The sequence below is a fragment of the Myiozetetes cayanensis genome, unplaced genomic scaffold (assembly GCF_022539395.1).
Source record: "Myiozetetes cayanensis isolate MyiCay16 unplaced genomic scaffold, myiCay2020 scf5-8, whole genome shotgun sequence".
In the NCBI taxonomy this organism is placed as follows: Eukaryota; Metazoa; Chordata; class Aves; order Passeriformes; family Tyrannidae; genus Myiozetetes; species Myiozetetes cayanensis.
The window spans coordinates 20,908,514-20,933,614 of NW_026087742.1; the positions used below are offsets into that span (position 1 = coordinate 20,908,514).

General features: G+C 45.3%; 2 protein-coding genes across 2 annotated transcripts in view; one reads left to right on the forward strand and one right to left on the reverse strand.

Annotated features, from left to right (window-relative positions):
• The first annotated feature begins 97 nt into the window (after positions 1-97).
• Positions 98-15,347, forward strand: ATP1B1 (ATPase Na+/K+ transporting subunit beta 1). The gene is made up of 6 exons (XM_050334153.1): positions 98-406; positions 3,016-3,144; positions 10,229-10,384; positions 11,132-11,316; positions 13,198-13,278; positions 13,924-15,347. Exons 1-6 carry the CDS (start codon positions 307-309, stop codon positions 14,188-14,190), a joined length of 918 nt encoding a protein of 305 aa, XP_050190110.1. The 5' UTR covers positions 98-306; the 3' UTR covers positions 14,191-15,347.
• The window catches only part of NME7 (NME/NM23 family member 7), a 91,839-nt gene continuing 81,723 nt past the window's right edge, over positions 14,986-25,101 (reverse strand). The window contains exon 12 of the mRNA XM_050334152.1: positions 14,986-15,424. Coding sequence (XP_050190109.1) covers positions 15,392-15,424 — 33 coding nt within the window. The 3' untranslated portion in view covers positions 14,986-15,391. The remainder of the gene's footprint in view (positions 15,425-25,101) is intronic.

A 25,101-nucleotide genomic window follows, 5' to 3' on the forward strand; every position in this document is an offset into this window, starting at 1 on the left:
CCTCCTCCGGAGCATCGGCGGGCGCGCATTGGCAGGGCGGCGGGCGGGGCGGAGCCCGCGGTGTATATGAAGGGGCGCGGCGCGGGGAGCGCGGCTGCTCCGTGTCCCGTGTGCTCCGCCGCGCTCCCCCCAGCGCTCTCGCGTCCCCCCGGCCGCTCCCCTGCTCTGCCCCGCCGGGCCGGCGCCGCCGGGGCGGGCGCACCCACCCGCACCTTCCTGGTGCCGCGGAGCCCGGCCGGGCCCTGCCCCCTCCACCCCCGAGGGCTGTAGACCTCTCCACGCCGCTCGCCCGCCCCGCCGCTCGCCATGGCCCGCGGGAAGGCCAAGGACGCCGACGGCGACTGGAAGAAATTCATCTGGAACTCGGAAAAGAAGGAGCTTCTGGGCCGCACCGGGGGCAGCTGGTGTGAGTGCGGGGCCGGGGGGCGGCGATGCGGCGGGCGCTGCAGCACGGCCCCGGCGCTCCGCCTCCGCCGGCTGCGGCGGGGCTGCGGCCGGGGCGGGGGCTGGGGACGGGGCGTCCCCGCGGGGCGAGGGAGGGAGGGACGGGGTGCCCCTGCCCGCTCCCCTCGGTGCCCCGTGGGGCCACGTGGGGGCCGGCGGGCGCTGCCCCCGAGTGCGGCTCCAGGTGGGGCCGGGGGTGAGGCAGGGTCGGGCCGACCTTGTCCGAGGGCGCCTCGTCCTTGGGTCTCCTTCCTTTCCCGGCGGCTGGCCCGGCCCGGGAGCATCGCCGTCGGGGGAACCTGACCTCCTAGCCCTCATCTGCTTTAGACCGCACAGTGGCTCTTTTTTTTTTTTTTTTTTTTTTTAATATTTTCTCTGGATAAATGAAACCCAACGAGTTTTACTCCGTCGAGAGGTAGCAATTGACTTTTAATGTCTCCTCAAGAAGGAAATGGCTCTATGTGCATTCCTGATTATGTGCTCATGATGTATTCCGTGGGTGCTGTACAAATACCATTTAGACTAAAGAGGCTTTTAACAATTTCTTTATGCAAATAGACAGTCTTCCAGTTGCTGCCAACCACAGCTGCTGTTGCCACCCTTACGATGTTGAATTCAGCTCCTGTTGTAGTGGATCAGCCGGAGATGCCACATCCAGAGCCGCCAGCTCTGGCGGGCGGACTAGAGCAGGCATCTGCCGTATCTTTACGTGAGCAGAATTGGGTTGTGGGTGCGCATGGATAGGTATTTTCTGCTCCTGAGGCACCAGGCAACTGCGCAGTGCTTCAAACGCGGAGGCTGAACCAGGTCCTTCTCCCAGAGTGCCCGTACCTATCCGCCTAGGACTGATTTGCATTTGCTGAGTCGATCTGCAGGCTGATGATCAGATTCTTCTGTTATAAGCCTACCTGTTGCAGGAGGCTTTCTCGTTCAACCCTGTGGTGCTCGATTCCTAGACCCACTGCGTTTTTTCTGAGACCTTGGGATGGTTTTGACCTTTAAGGTGTCTTTGGCGTTTAGAGCATCCTGGCTGGAAACCTGATTAAATAAGCTACCTCCCAGCGTTTACCTTTTGATGTTACAAAACTCAAAGGCATTACGCTGCAGACAACAGAATTAGTGTTTGGTTTGTTACAACAGCACCTCCTATGACCGTGCTCTGGAAAAAATTTCCACACGTCCCTGACGTCACGGCCATTTGCTTTACGCTGCCTGGATACCAAAGAGTGCTTTAACTCCTGGAGCACCACGTTACTTCACCCAGCTCTGCCCTCCAGCCCTGGCTGCCTCCTCTACCTCTGGTGCACAAGAGGAAGACGAGAGGATGGAGTGCCTTTCTGACTGTCCCTCAGCCTCTGTGTTGCTGGCTGTCCCTCCTGCTTGCCTGTCTTTCATAGACTTTAAACGACCAGAACAGCCAGCTTTCATTGTGAGGCTTCTCCAGTGAGGTAGCGCTGCTTTTTTTTTTTTTTTTTGTTTTTATGATGGGGCTGGGGAGTGAGGAGGAATACTTCTACCTACTGCTTCCTCCCCTTCCCTTGTCACTCATCACTTCAGGTCCTTCAAATAAACCAAGTCTGTTTTGTTTGTAACTAGATGAGGACAGTCTGAGACCAAGCAAGCTCATTCTCAAGTACTCTTTGGCTTCTGCTTTTTCCTGCAGCCTGATTAGCATATAGTTGCTTGGCATGGGCTGGTTTATCCTTGTAGGCAGCCTGGTGATGTGTAGTACGGCATGTTACTGTGCAGTTAAGCAGTTGAGATAATCCTTGTAAACTGGTAACTGATACCCAGAGTCTGAGCCATCCTGCATCTCCAGACTCTTCTCCTTGTTCTTCCCTCTGCCCCTCCACTCCAAGATTGTTCTAGACATTCCCTTTAGACCAAAACTACATCCAGTCTTTCATTATTACGTAATTAACTCTTTAATTGGTGTTACCAGTGCCAGAGTGCCTTTGTAGGCACACAAGGCTGGTGAATCTGCAGTACTGTGACATGTTATGAATACTTTCCTACATATGAGGTGAAGTAGTGGAGCTAATTTGGGCCTGAATTCTGTTTCTGTTGTCTTTATTGAAGGTGACAGCTTGAATTACTAGGAGGGATCAGGCTTTACAACTGCTTGTAAACCTGAATGAAACATTTACTGTTACTGCTCCCAAAAATAGCTTTGAACCCCAAGCACACCCATGATATGACCTTTTGCTCTTGGGCACCTGGATCACTGACAGTCTGTCAGCTGCAAGAACCCACTACGGTAGTTCTGGGTCAGCCAAGGGATCCTTGAAAATATGAGGGAATGTGGTTTAGTCTTTTATAATCCCAAATCCTGATTCATGGATTTCTAGATTTTTAGGGGCTCATGCTTCCTGTCCCCTAAACAACTGGAGTGATTTACATTTCCTGTCTGCATCAGGACATAATCTCACTGTTACCTATATATCTTTTGAACATCTGAATTCAGTGTGCTGGCTCTTCCTTTCAGGTGGCAAAGGTGGGAAATTCTGTCCTGAAACGTGACTGCTGTGAGGGCTTGATTTGATTCCTCTTTCTGTTTGTTTTCTCTTGCAGTTAAGATCCTCCTCTTCTATGTCATCTTCTACGGTTGCCTGGCAGGTATATTCATTGGGACCATCCAAGTGATGTTGCTCACTGTCAGTGAATTTGAGCCCAAATATCAGGATCGAGTGGCACCTCCAGGTAACTAAATAGGAGGCCTGTGTTTGACTTGGTGCAAGCTGTTCTGGGGAGGCGGGGTTGGTTACTCACCTCAAGAAGGAGGATGAAATAAGCATGTCGTTGCTGCAACACATATTTGTAGGGGGTGGGTATGTTCTCAGCCTTCTGTGTTAGCAGTACTGGGGCTTGAAGGCAATCCTGCTAGAATTAAAGGTTGCATCACATGAAAAATGTCTCCTCTCCGAGAGGAACTTAAACTTGGTTTGCTTTTCCCTTCCCCTGTGCCAAAATGATGGAGTGAGGCTAAGAGGCTTCACTTTTGGGAACTGGCTGTATGAGGAAGCTAAGTTCGGGTTTTTTTCTTCATAACTACTCTGTTTCACTGTGGGTAAGTGAAAGGGACAAAGGTAAAATTTTGTTTGTTTGTTTGTTTGGTTTTTTGGTGGTTTTTTTTTTTTGTTTGTTTGTTTTTTTGGGTGGAACTGGCATGCTCAAGGAGAAAGAGGGCAATCCCAGTTCTGGGTGTGCTTACTGACTTGTTTTATCCAACACTGAACTACAGTGTGTGATCTAGAGGTGGGGTAGCCTCCACTAGTGGGTATTTCAGTGGACTGTGTCGTGGGAGGTTAAAGGTGGGTCTTTTAGCTGCTAATATATGACCTGTCTTTACATAGACAAAAGAAATCTCTACTCGAAATTAAAATGATGGCCTTCGCAGTGTCTGTGGCCAACCTGCCTCGGGTGGGGGCAAATGGAGTGAGTAGCCCTTGCCGCAGGTTCCCTGCTCCGCCTGTCCAGGCCGCGCTGCGCTATCCGATCCCCGCCGCAGCCAGCGGCGGCTCAGAGCGCGGGGGGGAGCTGCGCAACTGCTGCTTTCCCACATTACAAATGACCTTGAGGCTGCTTGGCACTGGGGTTCCTAACGATCCGTCTCCAGTTGCTCTGTAAAACAGTTCAGAAGCTTTTAATAACAGTGGTATTTAAGTGACAATTGTGAGGCTGATGGCTTGTAGCTACAGAAGTTGGCTCTGGTGCTGCACTGTGTCTTGCAGCCCTGCCGTCTGCAGTGCTGTGAATCTCTGCCCTAAACACGGGGAATGAATGTCGCCATCACCAAATGGTGTTATATCTCAGCAAAGGATCATCTTTTGCAAATAAATGCTTTTCCACCATCACTTTTTAAAGACACAACAGAGACTGGAACTGCTGTGTTAGTTAGTGCGTGGCACTTCTTTATGTACCTCCATGGCTGGGGTAAATGCAGCCTTAAGCACTGAAAGTGGTCGTTTCATCTCTAGTCGACCCTGACATTTGCAGGAAAGACTGTCACTGATAGTGCCCAGAGACATTAGCTGCATCTGAAAAGCCAACATGGCTAATGGTGGGGTAGTTGTTACTTAATAACATATTTTTCCCCGGCTGAAGTCCAGTGGTCTCACCAGACATGAAATAATTAGCAAAGAAGCCCATGGATCTTGGGTCTCATCCAGATAGACCTGCTGTTTAGCCAGATGTCACATAATTACTCATTCTAAATAAACTGTTTGCTTTCTGTGAAGTAGCAGTTTGCAATTCCAATTTCAAAGCAACTCTGGTAAAATTTCTGTGAAAGACTTCAGCCTACAGAGAACATTTATTCATCTCTTAATTGTATACTGCACTGGTTTTTCTGGGGCTTTTTTTTTTTTTTTTCCTAAACAAAGAAAAGGAATTGAATTTCAAGACGCTCTTGTAGCGTGTACTGCAGGAATCAAAATGGAGGAACAATGAAAAGGTTCTTGGGGATCTTTCGTAATGGGCTTTTAGGACATGTACTGAAATCAAGGAGAATGAAATCCAGCTCCCTAAATACATGACAGTGGGCAGCCAGTAAACAAGGGCTTTGAACCAAGCTGCAATGTCACATGCATACAACTTCAAGGAAATAATAATTAGATTAATAACGCTGGGCCCTTTCAGCAGGGCATCATGCGACAGCTTTTTCTACAGATGTGGACAAGCTGAGTATAAGGCATGGTGCGGGCTGGCTCTTTATGTCCAGTATGTTCCTTGTCCTGTAGCACAGCAGCCGTTAGGCCACAAGTCAAAAATAGCCCTTTGATGTAGGCTTTCAGAGAGCTGGACAAGGTAGCGAGTTGCTGCACTGCTGTCTTTGGGAGGTCAGCAATGCCTATATTCCCCTGTGCTGCAAGCACAACTGCTGCTCTGACAGGGTTCTCTGCTGTACTTGGTGAGCACCAAACTGGAATTTTTTGTGATTTAAGACATCTGTAGATGATTAACTGTATAAAATAGGATGTTGTGCAATTCTAATTCCTAGTTCTTGTGGGAAAATTTGCAAGCCGAGTAAGTATACTGGCAGCTTGATAAAGCCCTGGATTTTCTAGGAAGCCAGAAAACCTGGTTTTATTCTTGTTAGAGTGCTCTGTACTTCTTGGGCAAGTCCCTGTTGTGTCAGCCCAGAATATCTGAGAAAGGGGAAACTAGACTTCCCTTTGAGGTTTGCAGGAAAAAATGCTGTAGGGGCTGCTAGAATATCATTCTTGTTCTGAAATACAACAGATTTCATAACAGCAACAGAACCTACAGGGTGTTTTATTGAGTTATTGACATGGGTATAACATTGAAAGCCATAAAGCGCTATTTTTGTAGCCAAGTGTCATTAATATGGTAATTGGTTTCTGCATTGAACACAACAGGAATGTTATGCAGGGCTTCAGGGCAAGCTGAGTATTGTACCTTTCCATTATACTATTTTTTTCCTTCTTTTGTCTTGTGGTGGGGGAAGGGATGGTGCAGTTCACCTTGTCCAGGCCTGCCACTGCGACAGCCCCGCCTCCCAGTTCCACGTGCGCTGCAGGCTCAGACTCTGCTTTAAGCACAGAGGACTTACCCTGCTAATAGGGAAGGATGAGGATATTGCCTCTTAAACAGTGTACTGAGTGTTTAAAAAATAATTCTCCTCCCCTTCCCCATCCCAATAAAAATTGGGCTGTGTATTCTGCCATCTTGTGGCGCACATCCCGTGGAACAGCATCTGGTTATCCCATCACTGGGGCTGGCATTAGGACAGAGCTCACTGCTGCCTGAGGCACTTTGTAAGTGGTGGCTGGAAGAAAGAATCCCTGGTCCTGCCAGGGGATTTCAGGTCTCCCTGCTTCAAGTGCTGCCTGGGCCGTGAGTGCGTCATGGAAAAGGCTTCTCTGGTACGTGTCCCCCACTTGGTTTATTTAGCATGGAGAGCAGCAGGCAGGTGGCAGGAAGGCCTCAAAGGAGCATGTGCTCCCTCCTGTGAAGTTGCACTTCTTTGCCTCTCTCTCTTGTTGTCTCAGCACCTATGCTTGGAAAAATCTCTGAATCTCAGCTCCAGGGATGTTACTATCAAGCAGGTTTTGCTGTGTTTGTAGAACACTTGCACCTGCTTTTTGCACTTTGGGGATGAAGTAGAGGGTGACTGGAAGCTGGGAAGGACATTGCTTGGTATGGAGGCTTTTAAAATCTATCCTCATTTAGTGAGTTGGTGGGGGGAAGTGAGATGTAGTGATCCCTCAATTTGTCATCTGTGTCATCCCAGGAGTGTTCAGACGAATTCTGAACCAAGATTACATGGTACTTAAAATGACCATTGTATCATGAAGCAAAAGAGGTTACTATGGACTTATACAACCATTCCTAATAACAAGCCTCACTTCCCACTATTAGTTTCTTTCTCTTCACCCTCAGGACACATTCACCTCAAGTCTTACTCTTACAGCTTAAAATGATAAAATCTATGTGGAGAATTGTTTTTTAAATGAACTTGAATAAAGGTGATTTTAATCTGCAAAAGTGTTTTGAAAGTGGAACTGTAACTGGGGAAAAAAAAACCCAAATAAACCACCACAGGACTTTACATGGGGTTTTTTGGTGTTTCATATCCTTATATATTCACAGACAGCCAACAGAAAGTGGTGTCCATTACCAAGTCAAGGCATCACTCATCATTTATGTGGGCAATGTCAGTCAAATGAAGATGGGAATCATATTTTCCAGCAAGAAACTCTTAAGAACCAATTGCAGCAATTTTCTAGTTTCAGTATTTTAGCAATAAGTTGATTCTTTCCTGTGGGAGGAAGAGCATTGCCACATGATGACACCACTGTGCATCTCTGTGGTAATAACGTGAGACATGGAACTGTGTACATACATTGCAGTCTGAAGGTGGGGGGAGAGGGTTTAAACTCTTGGCTGTGAAAGCACTTGAGGCTTTGTTTCTTTTCTTCCATGGGACTTCCTCATGTGCATGAAAGCCCTTAAGAGCTTCATTCATGCTGGTAACTCACTGGAGCCACACACTTACTTGGATGTCTAGCAGCCCATGTGAGGTAGCACTCTAATGGCTCAGCTTAGTAATTTTTTTTTTCTTGTCCCTACTTGCTTCAGTTACCTAGTGGGGGTGATTGTTCCAGAAAGGTTAGTGTTCTGCAGAGGTTACCTTCTGTCATCATACAACACACTTGTTTTTTTACACAAGATTGCTTAAGAAGAATTCAATGATTGTGCTGCTCTGATAACAGCACTGAAGCTTTTATTTTGGCTATGGGATGTACAGATGGAAAACAAGGAAGTAATAAATCACTGCTTAGGGCTCTACATTCAGTCAGTTACAGGTATTTCAGAAGGGAGGGTGTGGTGGAAGCCAGTAAGTAATAACTTTATCCTAATTTTACAAATGTATTTTTCATGACAAGTCTTTCAAGTAAATCAGGAAGATTTACTTCCTTGCTTTGTAAGTGGAAGATTGATCGATCTCCACTTTGCTCTTGCCCTAAACAAAGAGAGCACTGCTGTACCAAAGCCTCATCTAGTCTGGTTCATCAGAGTACCTGGAAATGCTCCCAGCTAGGCAGAAAGCAGCCCAGCGATGGCCACAGGTTACTTGGCAGGAATGGTGGTTTCCTTGTGCTGGCCACTGGAAGAGCTGTGTGGTGGTACTGCCTGGACTTCAGTGCAGTTCTGTGAAGACTTGCAGGACAGGAATGCTTTGGGATGGGAGTCTGTTCTCCCAGCCAAGTCATTTGTCCATGGGCAGAGGACTGGCTTTGGACTATACCTGTCAGTGGCCGGGTTCTAAAGAGAGAACAGGGATGTTGTGGGTGGCTTTTACAGACCACAGGGTGTGTATTGCTGACCTTCACTTCACCTTCGCCAGGCCTGTGTGGGTGTCCTTATGTGTTACCTTGGCCAAGACAGGAAAGAGATGTGGGGAAGTGCTGAGCAAAACTAACAGCTTAATTTGCCTGACCAAGCTTAACAAGCCTGGCCACGGTTTCTTGATTTCTGCCGCCCCCCCCCCCACGTATTCATTTGAATGACACACCTGTAACTTGAACTCTGGAAAAGGCAGACCCAGGAGAGTACCCAAGGTCTGGCCTGCCTCTCCTGCAATTCTAGACAGCCATTTCAGGTGACTCTGAGCCTGTTGCTTCCCAGCTGGGTGGTAATGTGAGAAGGGCTTGGCAGGACGGGATTTAAGTCCCTTACTAAAATTGAATCTGGTGTATTTATATGACTGTTTGTGAAGCAAGGAAATAAGTAATTGCTTGAAAGGGGGTTGAAAGCTACTGACTTTGGAAGGCAGGATGTAATTCTGCTAGTAGAACAGTAAGTTGCTTCTAAACTCAGCCTGGTCGGTTTGTATCAGAGGGAGTTCCAGGCAGTTAAAGCTGCTTCATGGAATACAATGGGAAGCACCTGAGCTCCTTGCTGGATGTCTCGCAATCTTAAGTGACCAGGAACTGTGTTTAGGGGGACAAAGCTAATCTTTGTCCTAGGTTACAAATTCCAAGTTAGTGGGTAGTGGAGGGGGGGCAGGTAGGGGGAGTGGTGAGTTGGTTTGAGGAGGGACTAAGCAGAAGCACTTAACTAGCTTCGGAAAAATTGCTGGAGTCACAAGCTCTGGTGGGTTGGGGCCAACCAGCTAAGCTGCCGGTGTTTTGCACCAGAGGAACTTGTTGGCAACAGGCCTGTTCTGAAAGCTGTCAAAGCAAATGCTGCTCCCCTGTTTCTTTTCTTGATCTTACTAAAATGAAGATGACAAACTGAAATGAAGTCAAGACCTCAATATTTACTGTGGCTGCCACAAAAGCAGCATGAACTCCGTTCCCATTACTTAAGTTTTAAAGTGTTAGCCATGTGTCAATCCATTCAATTAAAATGTGACCTAAATATTGCGCAGGAGCAACTACTTCCAAGTTCCACAACGAAGGGCAAAGGAGTTTGTGCTTTTCATCATCTGTAGGCTTTTCTTGTCTATAGTCCCATCTCTTTTCCATGCATTATTTTTCTATTCATCCTCCTAAAGTCTAAAGCAGAGCCAGTCAATACAGCTCAGAATCTGGAGAGTCTTTTAAACAAACTCTCCTGTGTGGTGGCATTTCCTACTCATCTACTTGGTGATGAGCTTCTGATGAGAGAGCTCAGAAGATGAGTTCTGCAGCCAGAAATACCCACTTATGCAGTGAGAAGAGTGGAGGCAGTGATCAGGCTGATGAATTTACTGAGGGAGAAAATGTCTCCTGCCCTGCATCCTACAAGACTACACAAAGGCAATGTGGATTACAGCTAGCAGAGAGTGACCTGACTTGGGGAACTTCTCTTGTCTTTTATTGCAAGGGTTTATGATGGACGGCTCAGATGTAGCCTAAACACAGTGTGTTTTGCAGGATTTTAAGTCAACCTGTTAGGGATATGTACATTCTGTGTGGTTGGTCTTACATGCAGACACCTTCCCTTCTGTCCTTGCGGAGGAGGCAGAAGTGCACAGTGGACCTGTGGTTAACTGTTTTTCTTGAGGAGGGCCTTGACTTGTAGCCTCCCTTCTGTATTTTGTGGGTTTTGTCTGCTTACCTGATGCAAACATTGTGATAAATATGCAAGATTGTTGTTAGAAAGAGGAGATAAGAACTTCTCTAGTGAACTCAAGCTGTTTTGTCAAAGTTCTTAAGTCTGAAAAACAGAGATGATTATTATTAGGAGTTATGTTCTTGGTGTGCATTGTATTGCCTGAAGGCTGCATAACCCTAAGGTGTACTTAATGTTTTCTTCCTGATTTTGCTTTTCTTAGGACTGACTCAAGTCCCCCAGGTTCAAAAGACAGAAATTTCCTTTACTACCTCTGATCCCAAAAGTTACGATCCATATGTAAGGAACCTTGAGAATTTCTTAAAGGACTACAGTGCTGATCAACAAACCGAAAACATAGTGTTTCAGGACTGTGGGGGTAAGTCTCAATTATTTCCTATAGGATTCTGACTGATGCCTCTCTGTCAGGTTTACCAGAAGCTGAGAGTGAGCAGTGGTCAGCTTGGTCTTCAGCTGTTCCCTTTACTGCAGCCAGAGGCATGCTGGTAAACTGGCAGGTTCTGGTTTCAGTCATATGGCTACTCATTAATGTTGTTTGGAAAGGACAGACCACAGCTTATTGTAGAGGTTATATGGCTGGGAGCTCCCACACTTCACTTGGAGAAAGTTGCAGCTGACTCTCTGAAGTACGTGGTGCTGACCTTATCCTCTCTGAAAGCCATGGGGGTTTTACTCACAACTTTGTTAAACCCAGTGTTGGTCCTCTTGATGAGATGCAGCCAAACATCTGGGAAGTGTTAACCTTTAATAGGTTATATGTAATCACGTAAATGAGACTATCACCTCATATAATATGTGCATATCAAATCTGAGGGGAACCTGCTTGTAAAAAAAAAAAAATATCTCTGAGCCAGGTGATTTCAAATGTGATTTCAAACCTTGCGTTCTGGAAGAATCCTCAGTTATAAACCCAAACCCTTTAAACATTCTGATCTGGGGCTAGCCCCCATGTGGCGGGCAGCTGTGCGTACGTCTGTGGTGTCACTTAACTGCCTGGGCGAGGGGGAAATCCAGACTACACTGGGAAGTCTAAACATTTCTGTTCCTGATAAGCAAAAGATTACATTTTGCATATGGTTTCTTTGTCATTCCCCTGCTGTGACAGACACACCTTCTGACTACAAAGAGAGAGGACCATATAATGATGTCCAGGGTCAGAAGAAGGTCTGCAAATTCAAACGTGAATGGCTGGAAAACTGTTCTGGATTAAGCGATCCCACCTTTGGGTACAGGGAGGGCAAACCATGCATCCTCGTCAAGCTCAACAGAATTATTGGCTTCAAACCTCAGGCAAGTATCTCTTCCCTTTCTATCAGAAGCTACTGATCAGGAGGAGGAGCTGGCTGCAGATTTGCTGTGCCCGCTATTGGGTTTCTGGAAAGAGATCAGTATCAAGCCTTTTCTGCAGAGGATAAATTGTGAGACTATTTAAGTAATTGAGTTTAAAAACACTTTTCATTAAAAAGCAGTGAAAACTGTGCACTTCAAGATGGTAACAAGTAGCAGTGAACCTTACTGTACAACTTCCCGGTTATTGAGCAGGTAACTTCTGAGCCTACTAATGAAGTTCCTGTAACAGGGTGTTTTGTTCAAACCATAAGCCCCATTTTAAATTACTGTATGCTTCCATGGGATCATCCTAGACCAACTCTATCTGTTGTAACATCAGTACATTGTGTCATGCCCTGATCCACTCCATTCTTTCCTCAGGCAGCGTAGACTTGTCTGCCTTGCTAAAACTGCTTAATTAAATGATGAAGTGCTAATATTAACAACCAGACAGAAACCCAGGCTATAAAGAGTAAACTACATTTGAAAGTCAGGCACAACTGCAAGAACAATGAGGAGGTCTATAGGTTATTTAATGTGATTTCCCAGAGGCTATAAGATGTCTCTGTCACCTGGTTGCTCTTTGCTGCACCTGAAGGCAAATTTGCAGTAATGCTGAGGGATGTTAATCTGGACATGCATGGCTTTTACTTCTGGGTTTTTTTTTTCCCTAATACATTTGGATGCAAAAATTTCTTCAAGAATTCAATGTCAAAGCATGTGCTGTTGAATAAGGTGGTGTGCAAAACCTGCCACTCCATCTTCTGGATGGAGAACGGTGCAAATGGCGTGCTACACTGCCTTCACTACCATCTGTCAGAGCAGTCAAGGACAGGGAATGGTGCAGTCTAGCTAACAAGTCCTGGGGAACATTTTTCTTCTAGTGGAACCTGTCCCATGATAAAACAAATGAGTTTAATTCTGTTTTATCTGATTTGTGGTGAAAACAGTCAGTGAATTTGAGAAGGAATCTGCTGTGCTTGGTCTGTGGTGGCTGTGGGATGACATGAGATGTGCACATTTGATGGCTGGGGAAGTGAAGGGTTTGGTGTGTTCCTCTTTTCTTTGCTGTGGAGCTGTGGAAAGCTCCAGACTGTATTAGACAGGAGGCTCTAGTCAAGGAATGACTTTACATGTTTCATTTAAAAATGATATGTGTATCCAAGGCAGTCTTTGTATTCCTCATTACAGGCTCCAGCAGGGACACTGTAACTCTTGTGTTGGGCAAGGTGTGTGTAAAGCAGATCTGAAGCTGCGAGGTTGTCAAGCAAAACTACTGCACTTAAAGAGACCAAAGACCAACTGGGTTAATGGTTGGGCTATCAGTGTTGCCCTGACACCCAGAGCTTTTGTCCTTCCTTGTAGGTGGTGTCGAAGTTCAGCAATGTCAGCGTGTGACTCCCACTCTTTGTTCTTTCTTATGCATTTCCAGTCCTGACTGCACACACTTGGCAGGCAGGTGGCCAATCCTCCACAGTGCATCTTTTCCTGCCACTGCTTGAGCTTTGCACAAACAAGCTCTGCTAGCTATAGGCACTCTGTGGTGAAGCGCTTACCCCAGTGGCACTATGGAATTAAAAACAGACTTACCTGTTTGTATCCGGAGCAGGTAAAGCTGTAAGGACAGATAACAGTTCTGCTTGGGTTAAGTTCTTCTGGTTTTAGTTGTGTTATGCTATTTGTCTGTCCCAAGAACCACCAGGAGCTGTTGCCTCTGGAACTGTTCTAGAAAGGATTCCCTTTAACGCGTTCAGTTCTGCTGAGCTTTGCTGCTGCAAAGGTGCTCTGGTCTGCAGAGAAGTGTCCACTATGTAATGTCCCCTTGTTCTGGATTTCTTCTAGGCTCCAGAAAATGAAAGCCTCCCTGTGGAGGTTATGGCAAAATACAACCAGTATCTCATCCCTGTTCACTGCACTGCCAAGGTAAGTTGAAGTATAATAGAGCTGTGAAGCTGCAGGGGATGACTAAGTCTTTGTCCAAGTGTAGTTACCCCTCTCTGCCTTTCTACAGACAAATGGGATGGTTCTTGCTTGGGGTATCTTCCCCTCCAGAACAGAAGCTACTCAAAGTCCCACTGATGGATGAGTTTGTGCTGCCCTCACAGTGGAGGGTAAAAGCAGGGCCAGATAGCTAAAGGTATCCTCAAAAGTAGCCATTTTGCTTTCAAGTGCTGTGCTGAACCTGAAAAAGGGATTCCAGGAAAGAGATTTCATACTTGGCATTTGTAAAGCTGAGAAAGAGCAAATTTTAGCCGAAGATTGTACATGGATGCAATAGGAAGGTGTGGTGGTTTCCAATTGCATAAAGTGGCTGTGGTTTTAAATAAAGCAAGGCTCTTTTCCTGTCTGAGGTGTGCAGAAAGGTGCTTATTGTGTGTGAACCGATTAGATAGCTCTGACTTGTCCTCTCTACCACTGGGACATCTTCATGCTGCCAAGGTGGGGGTTAGTGATGACCAAAGCAGAGGTCAGAGTCTTGCTGGGAAACAAACACCGCTAGGGAAAAGGGCTGCCAAAGGAGGAGCGTGGGTGATTGTCATTGGTTGTGTTTCCTTTTCCCACCTTTAGCGAGAGGAAGATGCAGACAAAATAGGCACGGTGGAGTACTACGGGATGGGCGGCTTCCCCGGCTTTGGCCTGCAGTACTACCCCTACTACGGCAAACTGCTGCAGCCGCGGTACCTGCAGCCACTCGTGGCCGTGCAGTTCACCAACCTGACCTATGACATGGAGGTGCGCGTGGAGTGCAAGGCCTACGGCCAGAACATCGTCTACAGCGACAAGGACCGCTTCCAGGGACGCTTTGATATTAAATTTGACATAAAAAGCAGCTGATTGTAAGCACAACTCTCTTCCTCCCCCCTCCTCCTCCTCCTCCTCCTAGCCATTTAAAAAGGTTAAAAAAAAAAAAAAAAAAAGAACAAAAAAGAAAACCTACTAGTCTTGAACAAACTGTCATACGTATGGGACCTACACGTAATCTATATGCTTTACACTAGCTTTCTGCATTTACTAGGTTAGAATGTAAACAAAGTGTAGCAATAGCGACAAATATTTATTCTACTGTAAATGACAAAAGAAAACAAAATTGAGCCTTGGGACATGCCCATTTTTACTATAAATTATGATTCCATAACTGACTTGTAGTAAGCAGTGTTTCTGGCCCCTAAGTATTGCTGCCTTGTGTATTTTATTTAGTGTACAGTACTATAGGTGCATACTCTGGTCATTTTTCAAGCCATGTATTGTATCTGTTTTCTACTTCTTGTGAGCAAAGATTTTTGCTGTCCAAGGTGTAAATACTCAATGGGACTAGAACTGGCATGATACTTCTCATTATTTTGTTCCTTTTCAACGAAAGGCCCACCTGTGAGACGATATTTAACAGCACTCCATAAGGCTTCTGGCTTTTCTGTGGTGTTAGGGTATTTTATTTGGAGGGGTGGCAGGGGAAACTAACTTAAGTGAAGATAAAGAGAGTAGATGATTGTGTACTGTGCTTTGTAGCGAATGCTGTCTCTCCACCTCTTCCCTCATCCTCCAGTATGCTGTGTGAGAGACTGGGTCAGGCTATCACTTTACTTAGTGATAGGCATAACTCTTTGCTTTGTATATTTTCTTTTCTTTCTCTTTTTCTTTTTTTTTTTTTTTTTTCCTGCTGAAGGCATCGCACACTGTGGTGCTAATGTCTTTATTGAATGTTTTAGCCATTTTCATGGTGGAAGAATTTTATATTTATGCAGTTGTACAATTTTATTTTTTCTGCAAGAAAGTGTAATGTATGAAATAAACCAAAGTCACATGTTTGAAAATAAAACTTTATTTTAAACTTTATAAAAGCAATGCAGTACCCCATAGAATGGTGTTAAATGTTGTCTAAAGTGCAAAACTCTATGTTCTAACATGTAATAATAGCCAGGAGTACAGTGCTCTTGTTGATCTTGTATTTCAGTCAGGTTGAAAACATTGGACAAATAAATGAATGAACACACTGTTCTGTGTGCATGTCTTTTGCAGGGGGTAAGGATGGAGGCTGTTAGTTGTCCAGAATCTTGAAGAAGTACTGCACCTATTTCAAACAGAAAATACACCTTTATCAGTCCCAGCTGGTCTCAGTGGAAGGGAGTTGAAATATATGAAACATTGAGCTGTTACCCATTAGTGCTGGTGTCCATTAGTTACTTGTTTTCCCCTCTCCCGGTCATGGATTAGAGGCTGCTGAGGCCATACCTGTCAGGAACCCAAGAAGTCCCTTCCCCATTACTACACGCTCTCCACATCTGGAGGCATAGGCCATGTGTTCTGGCCATAACCACAAGTAAAATGGTTGATCCTCAGTGCAGCTTAAAGCTTCCTGCACCAGTGTGTGCTGTGCAGCCAGAAGGGAGGGTGCACGCTGAGGTCACGAGAGTTTCACGGCGGCAACTTGCAGTGTGTTGCTGTTGGGCCAGTGGCCAGCACTGAGGACAGGCTGTGCCTGATGGGGCTGCTCAGATGTGACGAAACATGGCAGCTGGCTTCCTGCAGGAGTCAGGCTCACTTTATGCTGCATGATGCAGATTACGGGAAGAATTTCTCCGTGTAAAGTGGCAAAACATGACTACCCTAGAGCAAGCAGCTTGATAAAGACTTCCTAATCTAAACACGTAATACTGGAAAAGCAAGATGCTAAGCTTTTTGCCATTTGCTAGAAGGAAAAGCCTGGTTTCAGTACAGGCCATGCTGGTTTCTGCATTCCTTAAGCTGTTTCATGTTGTTCCCAAGGAGCAGGTGCTGGCAGAAATTGCACTTCAGTTGTTTCATTTGCTGCTCTGTGTTTATAGCAAGGCAAGGACTTAACAAAGAAGCCGTGAGGAAAGCTCTACAATATTCCCTGATGGAAGCTCCACCTGCAACACGAGCTTCAGGAAAGCTGAGCCATTTTGATGGGTTCCTCCTGCCACCATTTTGGGTGGGGAGTTGGGGGTGTTGCTGCATGGCTCAACATTTGGTAGGATCAACTGTCCCTACGATTCAATTCTTAAATGCACAGTTAATAAAACACCACCAACACAACAACAAAAAAACCCCCAAACCAATCAACCAACCAAAATAAACCAAAAAAAGCCCTAACTGCTTTATTTATATAAGACCCAAGTCATGGTTAGCTAATTTATCTCCTTTTAATTTTCTCTGTGAGTGCAAAGTCTAAGCACAAATTAATAAAGACAGTGGCTTATTCCAGGGGTTGGGACAAACACTGTGGAACACTTACAGTGCTTGTGTTGGCTTCAGTCAGCAACTGTCAAAAAGGTCTTAGGAACTGCATATGAAATTAAGCAAAAACAAACTTCTACCCAACAACCCCCCACAATCACTTTCTTGTACCACATCAGTGAAAGCAGGATGGCTGCTCAGATCACTAATTAACCAGGCAGAAGGGCAGTAGCTACCCCAACCACATGCCTGGTAGCCGCTCACTGAAAAGACTCACCTGTTCAGAGGCTTCATGACAACTCTGATACCAAAGGACCGCACCCCAACACCCCCCGCAAAAGACACACAGCCCACATGGTCAGATATATCCCTCTCCCCCATTAGAAATGCTGCAGTAATTTGTCAGACTTGGCTGAGATAAAGCACTAAAAGGCCGCAGGGTTATTTAAAAAAAAAATCCCAAACAACCAAAGTCCAAAAAAAAAAAACCTCACCCCACCCCTGAGACAAGCAGGTGTAGACTCTAGGCTGAACAACCAGCTTGCCCAGTGGCACCAGTACTTTTGGGACACAACAGCCTTGATACTAAAATGACCTTTCACAAACTGGCACTGACATAATCTTGCTGGGCTAAGTGGCTGATCAACAGCCTGGAGGGCTTCAGGCGGGAGAGGGGGTCAAGATGTGACATCTCATCAACCCAATTTGAAATGTGCTTTGCCATCAAGACTTTTAATATGTGGTATATTGTCTGTAAAACCCTAGTGTCCTCAGAAAGGCATCACTTTCCTTACTGCCTAATAGAACATTATGTTATAAACTGCCAGTTTGAACATGTTGTTCTTTCTGCCAGATTGGCTCAGCATAGTAAAGAATAATTGCAGCTATTAAAGTGAATTTTATCTCCCTTCTTGTTATATGGGACACCTGCATTTCATAGTTAAGAGACACACACAAAACCACTAGTTAAGATAAAAAGGGAGAGAGAGAGAGAGAGAGTGAGATTTAACTACAAAAGCCTTTAAGGATGTGTCTGTACGAACACTTGCACTAACACACACCAGCTACCAGTTTTACAGCTCTGAGCACTGGCACTTCTGGGCTTCTGTTCCCAGCTTGGCCCAGGGCAGCTGGCCAGAACAGGCCGGGCACGACCCTCAGCGTGTGTGGGGAGCTGTGCCAACAGGAATGAAAAAGGCCAAGTGCAGTGGAATTTGCTCCTTTGTGGGTAATAACTCCGTGTCCAGCCTCAGCCTGGGGTGCTGATAAAACTGCTGCCACCACAGCCCATTTCCCTGCCATGGGGCAGGTTTAATAGAGCTGAGTCAACCCCCACCCTTGCCTGGACTGCCTTGACCAGAGCTGCGTGTCTTCCCTTGGGGTTAGTCGTGATCTGCGCCTGCAGCATGCACTGACACAGGTGAATGCTGTCCTTGCCCAACATCTGCTCACCTGCCTTTAGCAACAAAGGCGTTGCTCTATTTTACTTCCTAAAGGCCCTGGATTTTGTGCAATCAATTTTCCCAGGCCAGGCTGAACAACTCAGCTTACTTACAACCTGTGCAAAACCTCTTCCTCCTCAATTAGTTGTTGAAGATCCACACAGACTGTACTGGCAAGGCTCAGACATCAGAACAAGCACACTGTGGATCGTATACTGTGCAAACTAGATGCTGGTATAATTATCTTTATGTGGGTCAGCCACCACCCAGCTCCCAGCAAAACCACTTAAGAGCTGGCATACCTGTGGTACACAGGAAGAATCCTTCTCTCCAAGAACCTCACCCTCGGGAGCATGACAGTGCTGAACAAGAACCACCAGAACTTACCCACTCACATGACAACATGTATGCTGTTATGCAGAAGAACCAAGACCAAGGATTTCAATATTACCAAGAGATTTGAGGTGCCCCAAGTTATGAGGCCCCTGCTGAGACAGCCTGAAGAACACTCATTCTGAAAGCACCAGGTCTTTTTCCAAGGGGATCTAGAACTTGAAGATACTTGCATGGAGCATCCAGATGGGGGTTAGGCATTTCAAAGTACTCCATATTTTAGGAAATACAGTTACTGTCTTTGCTAGGGTCTGAGCACATTACAAACCATAAAAAAGGGAGCTGTGCCTGTACAAAACAACAAGCCTCACATTTTACCACAGGCAAGGTCAGCCTCTCTGAGCCTCGCGTACCTCTGGTCTCTTTACAGGACCCAAGGATGGCAGAGCACAAATCCAGACCAGGAACAGATCCAAAACCAATCCAATGCATTTCACAGATGCCACCCAAATGCCTTTCATGTTCAGGTGTGCTCACTCCTTCCCAGGGATGAGATAGGATTAAATTTAACATCAATACTCCTCTTACAGGTCCCAGGAACCATCTACCTGCTTTACAGCATTACAGCTATGCCCTCTCTAGCTCCTGTTCAGGGACAAATAGCAATAATGCTCAGGAAGTATCAACGGGTGAATAACCACGACCTTCTGGCTCCTACCCTATAAACTGCTTCACTGAGGAGGGGCTGAGAGCTGCTTCAGTTCTGTGAAGTTTTGCTTGTCACACACGCTCTCTGCAAAACTCATGCAAACAAAATTTTTGTCTGCTCCCTCTGAGCTCTTCCACTCAGTACCCCAAAGTTTCAGGAGTTAATACAGCAGGCAAGTAACAAAATCCAGTCTAATGCCCTGGCTGAGCACAAACAACTGTCAGCTGAATAATGTGTGCCCTAAAAGTATGCAAAGGTTGGACAAAATAAAAATAAAAAATAAAAAAAAAAAAAAGGGAGAAAAAAGAGGAAAGCAAATCAAGTGAGACAGTTTTCCAAGGAAGAGAAAAAGATGTTGGTATTAATGCAGACCACAGCACAGGCACAAAGTGTCCTGAGGATTTCAAGTGTAAGAATTACAGGCACCTACAATTTAATTCTCCTTCTGCCCAGAAAACAAAGCAAACAGCAGTGATGATGAGAGGTGCCTGCTGAGCAGCTTTGGAGTCAGGTACTTTCGTATACAGAAGAACAGACCAAGGCACACCTTGAACTGTACCAGTACTTCATACAGGCAGCATTACAGTTTTCCTCAAAGAAAACCCCAGCACTGAAAGGGTACCTCAGCATTCACAGTCCATTCCCCTTGTTCCCATGTCCTGGCTTTTTTCTGTAGGAGTCCCTGTTAGTATCACTCATGGCAAAAGAAAGGGGGCTGACAGGGAGACATACTAGCAAGAAAAATGCTGAGTTCACAGATTCACTTTTCATCCATCACCAGAAAGAGGAAGGCAATTTCAGTCCTTTCTCATCCCTGCCAAACCAAAACTGGCAGCTGGGAGATGGAAGTCTTTTTCATCCGTGTTTGCATGTAGAGCCTGTCAGTAATCCTGGTGCCTTCCATGCAGCTGGACAGATGCTCACCAGTACCCTGTCCCCAAACCCACCACAAAACTGTACCTCCTTGACTGCATCCAGGCACATGATCCAGAGAGTCTTTGCTGACTTGAAATTTCAGCATCATTACACCCTCCCCAAACACTTAGGTCTGATAATTTTTTACACGTTATCTCACTTTGAGGTCACAAGTAGAAACAAAAATCTCTTTTTTGCCCATTAATCTTTATTTGTACATCAGCATGGACTTGCCAAGGCTGTTAGCAAGCACACTTGCTAACACCTACAATGCAATCCAGTTACAGTTCACTCAGCTGATTCACATGACTAAATCATTAGATTAACACACTGAAAGCCCCATGGATTCCTACCATCCTTTCAGCCAAAACCAGTCCAGAAACAAAAATGCTCGTCAAAAAAGAGAGCCTTTTTACACACTGCAGTATGTGTTTGGAAAATAAAGAATTATTTTCCCACATAAACCTGAAGAGGTTTTAGTCCCAAGAAGTCTGTTCAAAAAAAAGGGAAAGTTCATCACTCCTGCCTCTCTCTCAAGCGTCATGCAACGTAAGAAAGAAAGCTGACCAGGCTGCCCAGGGCACAGTACACAAGCACTTCAACTATCAAAGTTAAATTCTTAAGTAGAGCTGAGACAAAATTCCCTATGCACCAAAACCCCCAGCTTTACAATGGAAGGTTTTATTAAAGAAACACTACAGGGTAACACAGAGCGCTTTGTGCTTTTGTGCTCTGTGCTCTTAACACAGTCACCTCAAATGCTGCATATGGTTATGTTCAACTCTGAAAACACAGCAGAAGAGAAGGGCAAGGAAAGCTATTTAGTAATTGTACCATAAAATAAAAGATAAGAAAAATCTGAATTCTACACAGGATAGAAGTGAGAGGACAAGACAGTAGTTCACTACACCACAATCAAAACACCAAGAAAGTGAGTTTTATGCTATTTACTCTAATATGCCATAAGAAGAATAAGTGAACCGCAAAACTTATTTAAAATAACAAGGTGTTGTTTTTTACATCATACATAACTACTGTGCTGACTCAGACCACTGATTTCTGAAGCACTGATATTTGTAGATTTAACAAGAAGGTACAGTTTTAGTGAATCTCCCCACTCCACAACATAAACTAACTGCTCAGTAGCAGGAACTAAACATTTTAGCCCAGTTCTACTCCTCCTTTAGCAACATCTTTGGTCACCATCAGAACACATCACTGGCCTGGTAGACTCACTGGAATGAAACAAAGTGTAAGATTCCCACTCCCATCACACGTGAAAAAGTACAATGTGACAGCGAGTACTGCTTTCCTAAGAATCCCAAGCAGCTCACTGAGTCAATCACAGAGGATTACTGCCTCTGAGCTTCACACTTATCTTGCTTGCCTGCCTCCAAATCAGAAGTTCCTGAGAAGGTCTTGTAGGATGCCCTCGAATCAGTGAGGTTAGATGCAGACCAGACGCAAGGCACCACAGCTGTCAGTGCAAGCTGCAAACGCACCCTGAGCACTGGACAAAAGCACTGGACAAAAGCACTGGAAAGGGCCCTTGCTGCTAGCACATGAAGTCTCTAAGTAAAGCTGGGTTTGGATGTGCTCACACAAGCCACAGACATTGCTGGTGCTGAGCAAAGGTTCTCCCGCCTGCTCAGAGAGCACTGTCAGTCATGGTTCTCATGAGCTACTAGATTATGGCTGATAGAAGAGGAAGTGGTCACAGAGAGACAACAGTGTGTTTCCAACCACATCATAGTTCATGCAAAGATGGAATCAGCCAACAAATAAATTAAGACAAAGGTAGCCAGCATTTAAAGCTGTTCCCTAGCAACCACGATGTTCTGCTGGGTATTACTTGGCCAGGGTACTCAAAAGGCTACATCTGGCAACAGTGTAAAAGTTACAACAGTTAAGACAGTAACAAAATATCCTGAAAGAAACTACCAAAAGCACCATCAATGGGGGTCTTTGATGTACCATCAGAAACCCCCACATTACTGTGGCTGACTGTGCTGATAGGAAACATCCCATCAAACTAATGGCATAAATTCCCCCAGCATTAGTGCTCAAAGTATCTTCTGAGACATGTCACTGAATCTAGAAAGCTCCATTCCCTGTGGAATGGCTCTGTATTAAAAGGCCAAGAGTTTTTTTCAAGTCTCAGCAGCTTTCTGTGATTTCAATACTCCTGTTGAGTGCTAAACCACTTACTGTCATGACAGAACTAGAGTACTGACACCTCAGTGATCAAGTTACTATTCAAGAGCTGGACTGAGTAAGACAGCTACCAGAGGAAGCCTACAGTTCCTGGTTTGTGGCTGGATAGTCTTGGTGCACTGCCTCTCCTCAGAACAGCAGTAACTGGCATCAGTGTGGAAGGAAAACTGCCCACTTAGCAATTCTGGTCACTTAAGGGAACTGCCTCTTGCTCAGAGACTTCCCTACATGCATCAGTGTATCTCAGACATAGGTGTAGATACATCATTCCTGCCTACTATGTCAGTGCACTTAGGGTTAAAAGAGGAAGAGGAAGAACGCAGCTCTTACCGAAGCCAGAAGATGCTGGGTGACTCCAAGGAGCTCTAGACTACAGCCAACACCCTCTCAGGTGACCACTGCCATCCTGTTCTGTGTTTGCACAGCTGCTAGCACAGGATCAGCACAGCCAATGTCTAAGCCCTCAGCTCTGTGACAGTGCAAAACCAATACTGGAATGACACTACACTTTGAATCATGAGTTATTATTACTTATGAAAGAAGAAGTGGTTTCTAGAGCTTGACAAACTTCTAAACTTCAGATATCCCATGGTGCCATCATCCATGAGAGACAGGAAATCTTGTTCACAGTCTTCTATCATGTTAACATATGTTTGGCTTTGGGTTTTTCCTCCCATGTTCCACATACATTTGAACACACATATGCAGACAGCTGACAAACTCTCCTCTTAATTACTGCTGATTTACAGTAGTAAGCCAAAGTAAACCCCACTGACAAGGGAAGGGGTACAGGAAGTACCAATATTTGCCTATGAGGTCTCTGAGAGAGAGGTGGGAGATGCAACTGGCTGAGGTCAATAATAGGAATCCACATAAAAATGTATATGCATCTCACAACAGTGTCTGCTACAGGACAATGGTACTTCCCTTAGGCCCCAAATAAAGTGCAGGGCCCCTCGTTTTAGAAACTAATTATATTCTGAGTTTCTATGTAGCTGTGTAACTACAGCATCCCCTTACTGCTTTTACTGTATTAGTTATTCCCCTGGGCTTTTTTCTCTTCTTTGATGTAATCTGCCCATCATGCAGATTAGCTGCAGCCCAACTGTTGCTATGCTTCAGCTGGAGGAAGAGGGGTAATGAGAAGAGGACCTGGGCTTTTTGGTCTAGAATGAAAACATGCTGAGAGAAAGAAAGAAGGCAGCAGCCTCAAAGACACAAACTGGGCCTCAGATGAGTTACTAGAATTGTCACGCCTTCCCTCCACCTTGACCTCCCCTCCACAAAATTACCTTGCTCAGCGCAACACAAACACGTGCCAAAAGCCAAGCCCTGTTTATCACACAGGTTACCTTCAGGATCAGGTGAAACTTGAAGAGGTTTGTGGGCTGCTTAGTTCACACTCATTAACTTCTTCTCTCTGGCACTTACAAACCTCAGACTTGGCAGAACAAGGAGTAATTGGACCTCTTATTTTACCCAGAAGTGGAAGCACAAGAGGTGAACTATTTCACAACTATGTTTAAACAAGTTCCTAGTTTGGTTTGCCTGTCTGGCCCACAAGTATAATAATTATACAAGCTATGCTCAAAATTAGGTGCAAGTGACCTCAGAATACCATAATTTATTTTTTAAAAGAGAAACTACCAACATGTGTTCAAAATCCATCCATCTACTATTAATATTTTTAATTCTTAATTTCTCTTCAGATAGGCCTAGGCAAAGAGATTACTTCATTCTCTCTAAAAATATATACAGAGCATCAGGAAATACTGTGAGACAGCATTCCAGTGCTGGCTAACATCTTCTGATATGCAAAAACACCACCAAGTAAGATTAAGTTTTCCTAAACTCCAGATTCTTTCCAACCTGTTGGATAAAAGCCTCAGAAAGTTAAAATGGAGAAGCACTTGAATCATAATAACCATTATCTGACAGACCTCTCTAGAAATCGTTTTGTACCAGGAGAGATTGATATTTCCAACTGACAAAACCAGCTACTGCTTTGATGAAAACTTGCAAAAAAAGAAGTGCCAAAACCAATCTCACCCAAACCGTCCAATTTTTATTTCTTTTCACTGGAGATGCTGAAAAGCATTTTACCCTGGAGTATGCAGCTCAGCAGGGGCCACTAATAAAAGACTTCATTGCAAAATTGCTGTATGACTGAGTGAAACAATGGCTTCTTTATTAAAATATTTTAAAGACTCCTGAGGGAAATGCGGCACGGCTGGAATGCCCTCAGTGAAAGGTTCATTGCCATGCTATGCACTTCTGCTGTGTAATGTTTTACAAGCTTGGCTGCCCTGTGAATGGGGAGAGTTAGTTCTCAGCTGGTAGAGGCAGCTTGCATAATACCAGACAAGTTAATCGGTAACAAGCAATGCAGGAGACCTTTGTTCCGAGTGTGACATACTCAAATTCCACACTAAGCACATTGACGCTTCTGAGAGTTACTCATTGACACGCTTTATTAAATTGCATGGACTACACCTTGATGCACCAAAAACACTAGTTGAGCAGAGCTGCATCCTTCTGATACCTTCCATCCTAAATTGTTGCACTATAACCTCAACCCACAGATCAGCTCAGGACTGGTACGAAAGCATTTCCAGGGTGGATGATCACAAGCACTGCTTCCAGCAGGCCCACAGGCCCAGACAATGGCAGCAGGCGGGCGAGGAAGAAACAAACAGGAAAATGCAAGTTGGCAGCCAGAAGAGACCTTCTGTAACAGGACTCTTTTCTTACAGAAATGGTTATGGGAACATGCCTCCCCACTTCAAGAAGAGTGCTCACCTGTTCACTCTGAATAGCTTGCTAAAACATCCCTCCCTCCAACCCCCGCCCCCCCATTGCCCTCAGCCTCCATGAATAAATGCAAAGGGAAAGAAGACATAAGGCATGTCTCTCCTGGCACTATCTGGAACGCCAGAC

What these genes read in the sequence shown, in the direction of transcription:
- ATP1B1 (XM_050334153.1), top strand. Translation starts at nt 307, where the DNA reads ATGGCCCGCGGGAAGGCCAAGGACGCCGACGGCGACTGGAAGAAATTC. An exon ending in GGATCGAGTGGCACCTCCAG is followed by an intron (nt 3,145 to 10,228) that starts GTAACTAAATAG and finishes TGCTTTTCTTAG; the next exon opens with GACTGACTCAAGTCCCCCAG. An exon ending in CTGTTCACTGCACTGCCAAG is followed by an intron (nt 13,279 to 13,923) that starts GTAAGTTGAAGT and finishes TCCCACCTTTAG; the next exon opens with CGAGAGGAAGATGCAGACAA.